The sequence below is a fragment of the Uncinocarpus reesii genome, genomic scaffold, assembly GCF_000003515.1.
Source record: "Uncinocarpus reesii 1704 scaffold_2 genomic scaffold, whole genome shotgun sequence".
Lineage (NCBI taxonomy): Eukaryota > Fungi > Ascomycota > Eurotiomycetes > Onygenales > Onygenaceae > Uncinocarpus > Uncinocarpus reesii.
Genome location: NW_003052499.1, coordinates 836,060 through 848,168, shown reverse-complemented (window position 1 = coordinate 848,168; position 12,109 = coordinate 836,060). Strand labels below are relative to the sequence as shown.

The following is a 12,109-nucleotide window of genomic DNA, read 5'->3' as shown; positions in this document are numbered from 1 at the left end:
TTGGGCGAGAATGCAGCAGATGCGCCTGTGTTTGATTTGCGTTGACGTAAGATTTTCATGTGCAAAGGCTGAGCATCTGGACCAACAAACATTTCATCACCGCGAAAACAAGATCGCACACAAAACACCCTCCCACCGGCACCTTGCTTCAAAAGCAGCTCTTGTCCGCAACACAGCTGCATCTTTCTTCTCACATTGGTGTGCTGCTCGACCTCCGCCTCTGGAGTTTCCCTTGGAGCTCCTCAGCAGCTCAGCCCAAACCCGTTTTTCCGCCCAACAGTTCATCGTCGAGCTTTCTCCCCCAGTCCACGACAGTCAACCCATGAGCACCGCCTTTTGTTGATTTACAATGGGCAGAACGCGACGGAATGTCCGATTTCAGCATCGGTCCAACAGTGAGGTTTCGAAGATAAACTCAGACTCCGATGTATCGGAACCCCCCAGCCCCCGCAAAGACGGAAGCGGCGGAAAGGGGGAGGTGTCCCACGAGGTATATGACTCTACATGGCCCTTTTCAATTGATTCAAGGCTTACGGTTATCTCACTATATAGAAACAGGAGCATCTTGGCGACCAGATTTCCGAGTACGAAAAGAAGAAACAGACTTTTATAACTCGAACGATATGGACCTTCGTGATGATCTTTGGGTTCTTCGTGTCCATGTTCTCCGGCCACATCTATGTCATTGCAATTGTCACTGCTATCCAGATCATATCCTTCAAGGAGGTTATCGCCATCGCCAATGTACCCAGCAGGGCCAAAAACCTGCGGTTCACCAAGGCCCTCAATTGGTATTTCCTTGCGACGACGATGTACTTCCTGTACGGAGAAAGTGTGATTTACTATTTCAAACACATCCTGCTCGTTGATCGAGTGCTTCTCCCGTTGGCGACACACCACCGGTTTCTCAGTTTTATGCTTTATCTAATAGGTACGAAGCTCCTTGTGACAGGAATAGACCAGACGTTGTGCTAAGATTGAATAGGCTTTGTGTTTTTCGTCGGCTCTCTTCAAAAAGGCCATTACAAGTTTCAGTTTACCCAGTTCGCATGGACTCACATGGCGCTTTTCCTTATCGTCGTTCAGGCACATTTTATCATGAACAATATTTTCGAAGGGATGATCTGGTTTTTCCTTCCCGTGTCGCTTGTGATAACAAACGATATCTTTGCCTACGTTTGCGGAATCACCTTTGGCCGGACGCAACTTATCAAGATTTCACCTAAGAAAACCGTCGAAGGTTTCGTCGGCGCCTGGATTTGCACGATCATCTTTGGTTTTGTCATGACGAACATCCTTCTTAAATACAAATACTTCACCTGCCCCGTGAATGACCTTGGCTCGAACGTTTTGACCGGCCTGGAGTGCAATCTCAATCCCGTCTTTCAGGCGCAGCCATACCGATTGCCTCACTGGACGCATGTCAATCGAACCTTTTATATCGCGCCGATGCAATTCCATATTCTCATGTTCGCGACCTTCGCATCCCTCATTGCTCCTTTTGGCGGCTTCTTTGCTTCTGGCTTAAAACGCACATTCAAGATTAAGGACTTTGGCGAATCAATTCCCGGACACGGCGGCATCACGGACCGTATGGATTGTCAGTTCATCATGGGCTTTTTCTCGTATATGTACTACCATAGTTTCATTGCGGTGCACAAAGCGAGCGTTGGTGGTGTCATCGAGGCCGCTATCACTGGTTTGACCGTGGACGAGCAGATTGACGTTATCAAGGGATTGACGAAATATCTATATAATCAGGGTGCTGTGTCGGAAAAGGTATGTTTGAAATACACCAATAACACTTTATGTTAGACCTCACTAATGCTTCTTATAGCTCCTGGAGTGCTTCAACGGAGATTTCAAGCTTCACAGATGATTCATTTTTTTGAAGAAGTCTGACGAGCCTCCTTTCCTAGCTTGAATCTGATTCTTCTCCTGGAGACACCCCAAGTCCTCTGTTAATATTTTTACCCTGACTCATACCCATGGTTGATCAACCTCCTAGACAACGGAATACTCTGTCGATATTCAATTCAATCACCTAATGTGACTGTTTTTATTACAAAATTGCTTCTCATCGCGCATTTTCGTGTTTCCCATGCTCCATACCATCCTTTTGAATAAACCTTTCTTCGAGCTGTAACTCTTTTACATCCTTTTCAAGTATGCAGGGTGGGAGCTTCTCTTAACTCCATCAAAGCACTTGAAAAGATATATCATATTTGCATAGTTTCTAACTAAGATATGAGTATGTAATAGCTTGTGATGATGACTTCTCTTGTCCCACAGTATGGTGCGGGCTGACATGTTTTATTGATTATATATTTATTCTTGTGCTTATCAGCCTTTTATGCATTTTCAGTGCGGTTAGCTTTGAGAATTGGTGAATGAACGAAGCAAAAAACATGACTTGAGAGAATTTGTGTCTTCATTTATATTCAGTAAGGTGGCCAATGATGCTAATCAATGCATCCGTATGTGACGGGAGAGCCCGGCCGCGCTTGCTGATGAGGATCGACACAGTGAACCCTCCTTGAGGATTCACACGCTTCATCGTTCGGGGCGAGGAGTGTGCTTTATTTTGTGCCCCTTTGCTGCCTTGGAAGCAATGGCTTTCAGTATCATAGGCCGAAGAGTCGATTTATAGCGACATGATCTGACAGCAATAGCTTCCGGCCCGCGTATAAGCCAATAAGTATTGAAGCTTCCTCTACCGGCTCGAATCGCGCTCCTCCCATTTCGGCCTCTAGGTATCATCCCCAGTGTGGCGCAGACTAGGACTATGCTGGGCGCGCGTTCCATATTTTCACAAAACGTTCATATTTTCTTCAATTCATCAAAAAGTTGAACGCTTCGCCTTACTCTTCTACCTCATATTCCTCCATTTCCACCTTGAAATATCCCTCCACTGTTTCTTTCTCTGCTCTCGCTTGTTCGGGGTCCAGCATAAAGCGTATAGTGGAGTCTCTACCCCTTTCGTTGGATGGGCGAGCGGGATCGTGGGCGGCAGTTGGTGCGAGCGGGTTAACGCGCGTAGTGTCCTTTGGCGCGGAGCCGGTAGCGTTTCTATTGTCCTTGTCTCTATTCTTTCCCGATCCGTTAATTGCTCGGACGCCGTTTGTGTCGGGCTTGCGCTTGTTGTAATAGCCGTAGCGGGTCAGTTTCTTGGAGTCAGCTTCACGATTCAAGGGGATGCGGATGTTGAGTAGCGTGTCGATGGAGAAGTCACGCCCGATAGAAGTTGAGTTGCGGTGGTGGGTGTAAAGTTCGAGAAGATCGAGCATCGTTTCTAGGTTAGGATATGGGTAAGCAATCATCTGATGCCAGGGTAGAACAAGGGAAGGGCTAAGGCAATCATACCCATGACTTCTGCCCGAGATGTTTGCCACTGCTCATACTCGGAGCCCGACTCCACGTCTTCTAAACGCGATTCCGACAACCTGCCTGCGAGCTCTAAACAGGCGAACGCCATCGTAGATGAAGTCTGCTTTAACGGGGCAAACGTGCGATATAAGTCGAGACTTATCGTATACGCAAGTCTAGCAACGCCGGAATCCTTCTTTAGTCCATGTCTTTTGATCAACTTTAAAAGAACTTTCTGCGGATGGCGATTCCGAAAATCGAAGCCGGATGACTCGAGCATTAATCTTTCGAGCCCAATGATGCTGCGGGAGTGTGATTCAAAAGCCTAGATGCCTTGAGCATGGGAAATACTCGTCCTGAGAGGGAGGGGAGAGCATACAGGGTCATCAGCAGATAAATGTTCAGCAGGTGGCAACTTCAAGTTATAGGCTGTGCAAAGAATATCTCGCGACTTCTTGAGAGTATCCTCAATCTTGCAAGCGGTGAAAAGAGCCGCTGCTGCTGCATCCTTGGGACAGAGAGTTAGTACAGCAGGGATTTGGCAGCATAAGGCTCAACGCACAACATGGTTATACTCATTGTCAGAATGCACCAAGCGGAATTTGTGATAATATATTGCTGCCGTATCAAATGTCCTCACTGGCCTGGGAACCATCGATTAGCATAAGCACAGCCCATCAATAGAGAGAGGGGAAATATGTATTATAATAAAGGGTGATCTGTCATACAAATGAAGCGCCTTTCGCACATTATCGATCCAGGTTATGCCTTGGAGTCGAACGCTGTCTTCTCGTTGGGGATTCACCCCAGTGGCAGCGAAGCAGTCTTGCAGCGTCTTTTCAAATACATACTGATTTGCTACCTGGATGAATGATGGATGCGGACCTGCTGGAGGCGGAGGCGGCGGAGGAGGAGTATGGTTCTGATCGTCAGCACGGCCATTTTCACTTCTTGCAGGGGCCATTGTTATCAGCATCCGAAATCAAGTATGAACTGCTCAATATCGTTGCTTGATATCGCTGATGGCAAGCTTCACAAGTTGATCTGGATCGGGTTCCGGAGAAAATGATTCTCCACCGCCCAAACGCAAACCCAGAACAACCTTTGCTATGATAGTCTGAGATGAAGAAACTGATAATGGCCTGCTGGCAGATCTTCATCTCAGTTTTGTCCGGTTCTTATATAACCAGTTCGTTAACTAGGTAATTAGTTAACTAAATAGTCTTTTACATATCTCATCCCATTAACCACCCCTGGAACTCCGATTATAAAAACGATTATGATCCCTCCCTATGCATCCACAGGCTGAGCTAATAACCCTTTCCTAGACATGTTAGCCATCCACATCTAGCTCCCATTTTGTTGCCTGACATTTTGGTCATGGCGGCCTCCACTCTTGTTGTGGTTCCTCAGTGCTACTACATCGCCAAACGCTTTGTTGCAAGGCCTGCAAAAGTTATGGTTCTCTTTCTGCTGATGTGCCCGCAGCTGTTCCGGAGTATTCCCTGCAAATGCACAGGACGGGACAGTACATGGATACTTTGCTGGTGGAGCTTTGGGCTTTAGGGCACCGGCAGGCTCCGCTCTACTTGGGCCATGGCGAGAGTTATCGTGGAATGTAGCCATGTGCTGTTGATGGCTTTTCAAATCCAGGAAGTAACTGTTGCATGCCTTGCAGTAACAATGGGCTTTCAACCGCTGGTGTGTGATAAGGTCTTCTAGGTTGAAATGTGCCGCGTTGCACGAAGTACACCGGAAGTTGTGGACTTGTTCCTTGTGCTTCTGCAAGACGCTCCGGTCGGCGAAAAACCCGAGGCACCAGTGGCAATAGTTATGCTTGCTCACCATCTGGTGTTGATGAAGAGCAAGGATGTTGGTGAAGGTCGCTCCACATTCAAAACATAATATCCCGCTTGTTTGCACATTTGGTTGCTGTTGGGCTTCGGGAACCGGACGAATTTGAAGAGGCGTCTTGATCAACTCAGAAGATTCCGGCGTGATTGTGGCTGGATGAGGAGATCCGGATGATGTCGCCGGAGAGGTAACAGGCACTCGCTTCTTCAGTTGAACCTCTTGGGTTTGGCTTGGGGTATCCTTGACAACCGTCCTTTCTAGCGCCGGTCGGTTTTTTAGGACGTCCTGAAAATTGCTGATGGCTTTGCTGAGGGTACCGCTCTCTTCATTCGGCGGGCTCAGATCCAGCAAGTCCCCCTCCGGCGGTCCTGAAAGTGCCATGGGAATTCCTTTACTTGCTGTTCCGCTAGGAGCTGGAATGGGACTACCATCCACTAGGTTTCCAAGAAGCAAATCGTCCATATGTCTTGGGTCCGTGGGAAATTGGCTTGTCTGGGTTTCTGCTGTTTCTACAGTCGGATTTCCCAAAGTGTGCGTCTCCATGTGCTCATCCAGTGGTATATATCGGAAGCCCTGCTCTCTAGCCGTAACGGCGGGATTAGGAAGCGGGGACTCCTTCGTCATCGCGGCGCTTCCTATAGCCTTTCTTCTAGATGGCGCTGTATTAGCGGGATCTAGGCATATCAGCGATCTAAGCTGGGCCAACTTACTTTGGGTGCTCCACTAACTGATGGAGTTCGAACTCGCATTGGACCTCAAAAATCAGCTCGCAGGTCGAGCATTGTCGCAGCGGGCCAGGTTTAATATGGTCCAGGTACGTCTGGCTGTTCTGAAGGACCAGGTTGCATGACATGCATTGCCTCATGGCTATAATTGCTTTTAACCCTGGCGAGCACGGAGCCTGGGTCAGTGGAGGTTTGACAATGATCTGACGTTTTATGCCAAATATAGAGAGTGCTGAGACCGGCGAAGGATGAAATGTTGTTTCCGCTATGAGCTTGGAAAGAAAGGAAAAGAAATCGGCGCCGTGAGAGGATGAAGGAAGCTGGTTTTGTACCAACCTTTATTTTGATCAAAGATATCTGATTCTACGGCTTTCTTCCAGTGCGAAAACCTGCAGTAACGTAACGCAAACAGCCAAAACGTGAAGAGACTGGCCATTTTTCTTTGACCTGGCTTAAGATCTTTGTCACTGTATGTGTTGATTTTACCTGGTAGAATGTGAAGCCGTAGATATCTTTTCCAGCCGGCATGCACTGTGAATTGACACGGGAACACGCACAATCAGCACTAATATAGTGAGTGATTCTTTATTTGTCCATTTTTGCTCACTCTCCATGATCATTATCAACGGATCCAGAGCAGTGAAAGCCTTAAACAAAGATTTTATCCTCTCACACCTGGCTTCTGCCCTCTTCTGTAACCATCTCCAACACGCCATTGCACAGCTCTCAAGTCCCTAGACGGGTTCCCCGGCCGCCATGCCCACGCCCGGCGCCCACTGCCCTTGCAGCCTGCCACCCATGCCTCCAGTCCGCCGTGTCTGTCTTTCTTGCTGCGTCAATTTGATATCACATGATCGCATACTGCCCCCCGGTCCCGCCTTGACCCCTGTTGGGCAGGTGGGGTTGCAATTGCGACGTCGGACGTCAATATAAGAAGCGTCTCTCGCTGCACTTCCGTCCTCGATGGCTGGATCAAAAGGATCCAAAACATCCTCTTTGTTGGTAGCCGCTTGGAAACAGTCCCGGAGAGGAATCGCAATGGCATCTACTTATCCTGCACACCTCCATCATGCCGCAACCGGTTCTGCAAAGAAGCTGGCGGATGAGCATTCAGGGGAACAGCCGTTAAAGCTTTATGCTGGATGGTTCTGTCCGTATGTCTTTCTCTGGAATCCTATATTTAGACATCCTCTCTTTGTTCAGGGTGAACACTGACCAGCCGAAACGGGACAGATTTGGTAATATGAAAGCCTTTCTTGGTTTTGGCTTATGCGCTTCAACTAATGCTTGACCTCCGTAGTCCAGCGAACATGGATAGTCCTTGAGGAGAAAAAAATCCCGTACCAGTACATCGAAGTCAATCCATACGACAAACCGGCTTCGCTCTTATCCCTCAACCCGCGAGGCCTGGTCCCTACGCTACACTGCCCGCAACCAGGTGGGCAGGCTGCCAAACCTCTCTACGAATCAAACATTATCAACGAGTACCTCGACGATGCTTATCCAGACCATACCCCACGGTTTTTACCCTCAGATCCATATGAACGGGCTAGAGCGAAAATCTGGATTGATTTTGCCTCGTCAAAAATCGTGCCTGGCTTCCATCGTTTTTTGCGATGCCAAGACGAAGAGGGAATTAGTAAAGCTCGTGCGGAGTTCCTGGGTTATTTGAAAGAATTCACACTCGCGATGGATGACGAAGGACCGTATTTCTTGGGTAAGGGATTCATGATGCCTGATGTGGTGCTTGCTCCATGGGCGATGAGATTATGGTCTTTCGAACAGTTCAAAGGCGGGTTGGGAATCCCAGACCCTGGTCAGGGAGGTCCCGACGAGGAGGTCTGGCAAAGATGGAGGAGGTGGTTGGCTGCGGTGACGGGTAGAAGATCCGTGCAGGATGTCATGAGTGACAGGGAGCACTACCTACCGATTTACAAACGGTTTGCGGATAATCTTGCGTAGAGCAAGCTATCTATGCAAACCAAGACCGGGAGGCGTGCCTGGAGAGAGAGTACTCCTAGCCTTTCCTCTCAGGTATTGCTTACGACTGGTGAAAATACTAGAATTTAGATGATGGACCAAAATCCATGAAACACTGGACCATCGTGTTAACTTGACTGAATCAATGATGTTCTATGTAGGCGAGGCTGCTGGTGACGTTGGGAAGGGGTGAGGAGAGAGCAGTGAGCCTCCCACACTAGTTATTCCAGATGCAGAGCTGCCAGATTCCTAATGACTACTCTGCAGTTATTACCCACGTTTCATTTATTCGTCCCTATTAAAAGTTAACCCGAGCATTCGCCTCTTCTTCAAGCTCTATCACAACATCGCCTGCATGACGCCGCTGACAGGGCGTTGGCTAAGGGTATCTCTGAAAAAACTGCATGATGCGTTGCAATTTCTCCCCAGTTAAATCAACCCGGAGAGCCATGATTGGTCTCTTCATCTCCCATCACTTCAGCTGCTGCCAGCAACAATTTGAATCTGCCATGTTCTAAAGAGACTTTCATGAATGTTGCTTCTGAAATGGCAACGAGACCCCGATGTGCCGGACTGGTTCTGCGCACGTTGACACGGCCTGCGCCCATTCGGATTGAACATATCGCATCCTCCTACTTCCTGGGAGGCCAACAACGGAGAATGTCAACGCCAGCAGCTCACCCCCTGGTCGAGTGTGAGTCCCGAAAGACAGCTCCATTAATCTCACAACATTGACACTATGACAAAAGCACCGTTTGCCTATACTGCTGGGCGATGGTTGCACCTTGACAAGGAGCAACGTCAAGCTCGGTATCTCCGATTTGACTTTGATGCGTTGTGTGAAAAAGTTCTTTCTCTTTCTCCTTTAGCTGCCTCTATCCAAAGCTGCCAGAAGCTCGAAGGGGGCTTTAGTAGAGCATTCATTTTCACTACCGATGACGGCAGACGCGTGGTTGCAAAATTTCCTATGCCTGTTGCTGGCTCACCTCGATTCATCACAAATTCCGAAGTTGCAACAATTACGTACTGTAAGCCCAGACGGGAGAAGGTTCCCTGAACCGGTTAACTAGTTTTACTCACTCCCATTTATAGTAAAATCCAACACCAAGATATCCATCCCGGAGATCTTGGACTGGAATGATGACCCATCCAACCCCATTGGTTCGGCATACATTATAATGCAGCATGCGGGCGGTGTTTCGCTGCAGCAAGCGTGGCCAGGAATGTCTAGTCTCCAGAAGATGCATTGCATTCGAGATATTAACAAAAATATCATGCAATTGTCCAAACTCGACTTTCCTGCATATGGCAGCCTGTACTTCTCAGATGCAACATTCTTTGGCTCTGAGTCAAAATTCAAGCTGCAAGACGAGAAGTACTGTGTTGGGCCACACTGTAAAACCACATATTGGGACTGCAATGTTGGGGAGCCCAGGTATTATCATTTCAAAGGGCCGAATCAAGGACCATGTGAGATGATATCTTTCCTTGATACCTTTGGTGCAATTTGGCTTAACGATCTTTTAGGGCGTGACCTTTTTATCGTATTCGTCCGCCTTACTCGACGCTGGTTTTGCGAGACTACCCCCGAAATACGACCCTCCTCCGCATCAACCATGCTACGAAGGCTCGCTCAATGATCATCTAGCCCTTTTGAATCAAGGCCAGGCCGTGTTTCCCAAACTGATACAACATCCGCAGCTACAGTCCAATGCCGCTCCAACCATCTTTCACCCAGATTTACACAAGAGAAATATTTTCGTCTCCGAGGATGATCCCACTGTAGTGACAAATTTGATTGACTGGCAGTCTGCTTCTATCGAGCCAGCATTTTATTACTCAGACGATGTGCCTGATTTCGCGAAGCCGCCTTCCGAAGAAACAGAAACGCCGACTGGGGAAGACTATTGTAGCAAAGTCTACGCGGCAGGCCTAGCATTTCTAGCTCCGCGGCTTACGGCGGCGAGAAACATTGATGAAGCACTTCTCCGCCCGTTGCGCTATTGCCATCGGACGTGGAGAGATGGTGTAGTGCCTTTTTCTCACGGGCTGACAGAGCTGAGGGAACGGTGGGAGGAGCTCGGTTTCAAAGACGAGTGTCCTATCCCCACTCCGACCGTTGAGGAAAAGCGCGTTTATGAAGAACGGCTAGATACCTATAACAAGTTCTTAGAGGTCAGACAGGATCTTGTTGAGACTCTGGGAGTTGAGGAGGACGGGTGGACACCGCTAGATCGCCGGGAAGAAACGGTGGAAGCTCATCGGCAAGTCTATGAGATTATCATGTCGGGCTTGGATAATGACCAGGACCGTGCGGAGATGACGGTAATGTGGCCATTTGATAGCATCAAAACATGAATGAGAGGTTTCAGGTAGGGTAGTGATGTTGACGGCCACACTCGCTCTAGGAACAGAGGGCCACTCTACAAGCAGAACATTCTGACGTAGGCTGTGTAGCCCACTTGCATTTTGTAGTCTTATTTCTTGAAGATTGAGGCTTGAAGGATAGACTGCAGACAAAACTGAGGCACCTTTGGTCAGAGGAATCCTCTAACACTTGATCAAGAGGCCTTTTTATTTGTTTGCTGGCATGATATGCTGTATATCTTGAATTCAAATTCACTTTGAAATTGAGTGTAGGATCCTGAATTTATGTCAACAACATCATGTAGGTCCAGGGAGGTCGTTCCCAAATGAGATAACTGAACCAGATTTTCCTTAGGATTTTAGTATGAAGCTCTATAAGGTTCCCACCCGAGCCTCTCTTTACCCGGCCCGCTGCCTCCCCTCACCTTAATAAATGGGCCCTCTGATTTCCAAATACTTGAGTTCAAGTATGATCAAATCCACCATAGGCAAAAAAGGGTATTACATTTCGCTAATCGACAATCATTAACTAGTCATTACGAAAACCTTAGCACCAGCAACCGCAGTGGCTCTCCAGTCATTGGACAAGTTGAATACTCTGTGAGATAGATAAGTGGAGGGTTGTCTATGCGTCCGCCTCCACGTCAAACTCTTCCCGCAGCCTTTTGTCGTAAGGCTGGCCTTGTCTTCGATCTTTCTAGCAATGAACGTGTCCACGTCTGAAGTCCAGAACTTATATGTCACATTGATGAAGCTTGTATCGTCATCTGCGGATTCTGGCGAATATTTCTTCAATATGATTGAAGAATATATGGTACAGGCCAGTTATGCTTGTTAAAGCCAGGGAATACCAGAATGATTTGTTCTCCAGTCCTCCTCTTATAATAATTTGAAAACAGATATCGGTGTCTCGGGGTAAAGGTCCCTTTCTTGCTGCTCCATGATAGCCATAAACTCTCCATGGACCGATGTAAAGTGATCCGCATCGATCTGATCCACAAAGCGATTTGTGAACCAATGGGGCGGGTGCAACATCTCAATCGGCTGTGAACAGGCGAACTCCAGGTCAATAAGGCATGAGATATTCCAATCCTCATCAACAAGAATATTGCTCTGGTGGAGATCATTCAGAACATAGACAAAGGGGCCCCGACGGAGTTCGCGTTTGAAGAAGCAGGCAGCCACTGTTCTCATAGTTGTCAAAGCAGCCGCCTGAAAAGCACCGTCGGTCCTGTCTGTGAGGGCATTTGGTTGGTGGGTAAAACGGCTGTCATGAATTGCAAGGGTATCGGTAACATAGGAGTCAACTGAGGAGTAAGTCATATTCCTGGGTATATCAACCGGAATCTGCCTTCCCTCCATCTCAGTAATTATTGGCGAAAGTGGCCTGTTGCTCAACACCAAAAAGCCATTGTCATCAATGACAAATGAGCCGATCAGCGGCACCGGAACTTTGGCAATATCTAACAATATCCGTGAAAGTCCTTTGAAGAGATTACGACGCAAACCGTCATCATGTTTCTTGAGCTCCCAAGAGCTGGAAAGCATAGTGCCCTTGGACTGGTCAATGTACTCGATCAAGAGATACCCAGATTTCAGAACATCAAAACATGGCCCTTGGTGCCGGACATATTTGGACGGAACAGCACAGCCAAATAAATTGCGTATGCGACAACGAATATAGTGGAGATAGCGTGGTAGCCAAGGTAGATTCTCAGCGGCAGTGAACTATGTAATCCCGTTACTTTGGTATTTATAGTCAGTCATATTTTGCATCAAGATCCCATGGCTTACCGTTTGGCCAGTCGACAGAGCAA

General features: G+C 47.9%; 6 protein-coding genes across 6 annotated transcripts; 3 read left to right on the top strand and 3 right to left on the bottom strand.

Annotated features, from left to right (window-relative positions):
- Nucleotides 1–349: 349 nt before the first annotated feature.
- Nucleotides 350–1,879, top strand: UREG_03259 (phosphatidate cytidylyltransferase; the record flags this gene model as incomplete). Its single annotated transcript, XM_002543696.1, has 4 exons — nucleotides 350–490; nucleotides 553–931; nucleotides 986–1,779; nucleotides 1,838–1,879. The coding sequence occupies 4 exons, from the start codon at nucleotides 350–352 to the stop codon at nucleotides 1,877–1,879; spliced, it is 1,356 nt and encodes a 451-aa protein (XP_002543742.1).
- A 982-nt stretch (nucleotides 1,880–2,861) lies between these two features.
- On the bottom strand, nucleotides 2,862–3,475 carry UREG_03258 (uncharacterized protein; the record flags this gene model as incomplete). The annotated part of the gene is made up of 2 exons (XM_002543695.1): nucleotides 2,862–3,292; nucleotides 3,364–3,475. The coding sequence occupies 2 exons, from the start codon at nucleotides 3,473–3,475 to the stop codon at nucleotides 2,862–2,864; spliced, it is 543 nt and encodes a 180-aa protein (XP_002543741.1).
- Nucleotides 3,476–4,822: 1,347 nt separating this feature from the next.
- UREG_03257 (uncharacterized protein) lies at nucleotides 4,823–6,085 on the bottom strand (the record flags this gene model as incomplete). Its single annotated transcript, XM_002543694.1, has 3 exons — nucleotides 4,823–4,871; nucleotides 4,907–5,869; nucleotides 5,931–6,085. The coding sequence occupies 3 exons, from the start codon at nucleotides 6,083–6,085 to the stop codon at nucleotides 4,823–4,825; spliced, it is 1,167 nt and encodes a 388-aa protein (XP_002543740.1).
- An 898-nt stretch (nucleotides 6,086–6,983) lies between these two features.
- On the top strand, nucleotides 6,984–7,907 carry UREG_03256 (uncharacterized protein; the record flags this gene model as incomplete). Its single annotated transcript, XM_002543693.1, has 2 exons — nucleotides 6,984–7,095; nucleotides 7,246–7,907. The coding sequence occupies 2 exons, from the start codon at nucleotides 6,984–6,986 to the stop codon at nucleotides 7,905–7,907; spliced, it is 774 nt and encodes a 257-aa protein (XP_002543739.1).
- Nucleotides 7,908–8,664: 757 nt separating this feature from the next.
- On the top strand, nucleotides 8,665–10,283 carry UREG_03255 (uncharacterized protein; the record flags this gene model as incomplete). Its single annotated transcript, XM_002543692.1, has 3 exons — nucleotides 8,665–8,953; nucleotides 9,018–9,395; nucleotides 9,574–10,283. The coding sequence occupies 3 exons, from the start codon at nucleotides 8,665–8,667 to the stop codon at nucleotides 10,281–10,283; spliced, it is 1,377 nt and encodes a 458-aa protein (XP_002543738.1).
- An 888-nt stretch (nucleotides 10,284–11,171) lies between these two features.
- On the bottom strand, nucleotides 11,172–11,840 carry UREG_03254 (uncharacterized protein; the record flags this gene model as incomplete). Its single annotated transcript, XM_002543691.1, has 1 exon — nucleotides 11,172–11,840. The coding sequence occupies one exon, from the start codon at nucleotides 11,838–11,840 to the stop codon at nucleotides 11,172–11,174; it is 669 nt and encodes a 222-aa protein (XP_002543737.1).
- Between the last annotated feature and the right edge of the window lie 269 nt (nucleotides 11,841–12,109).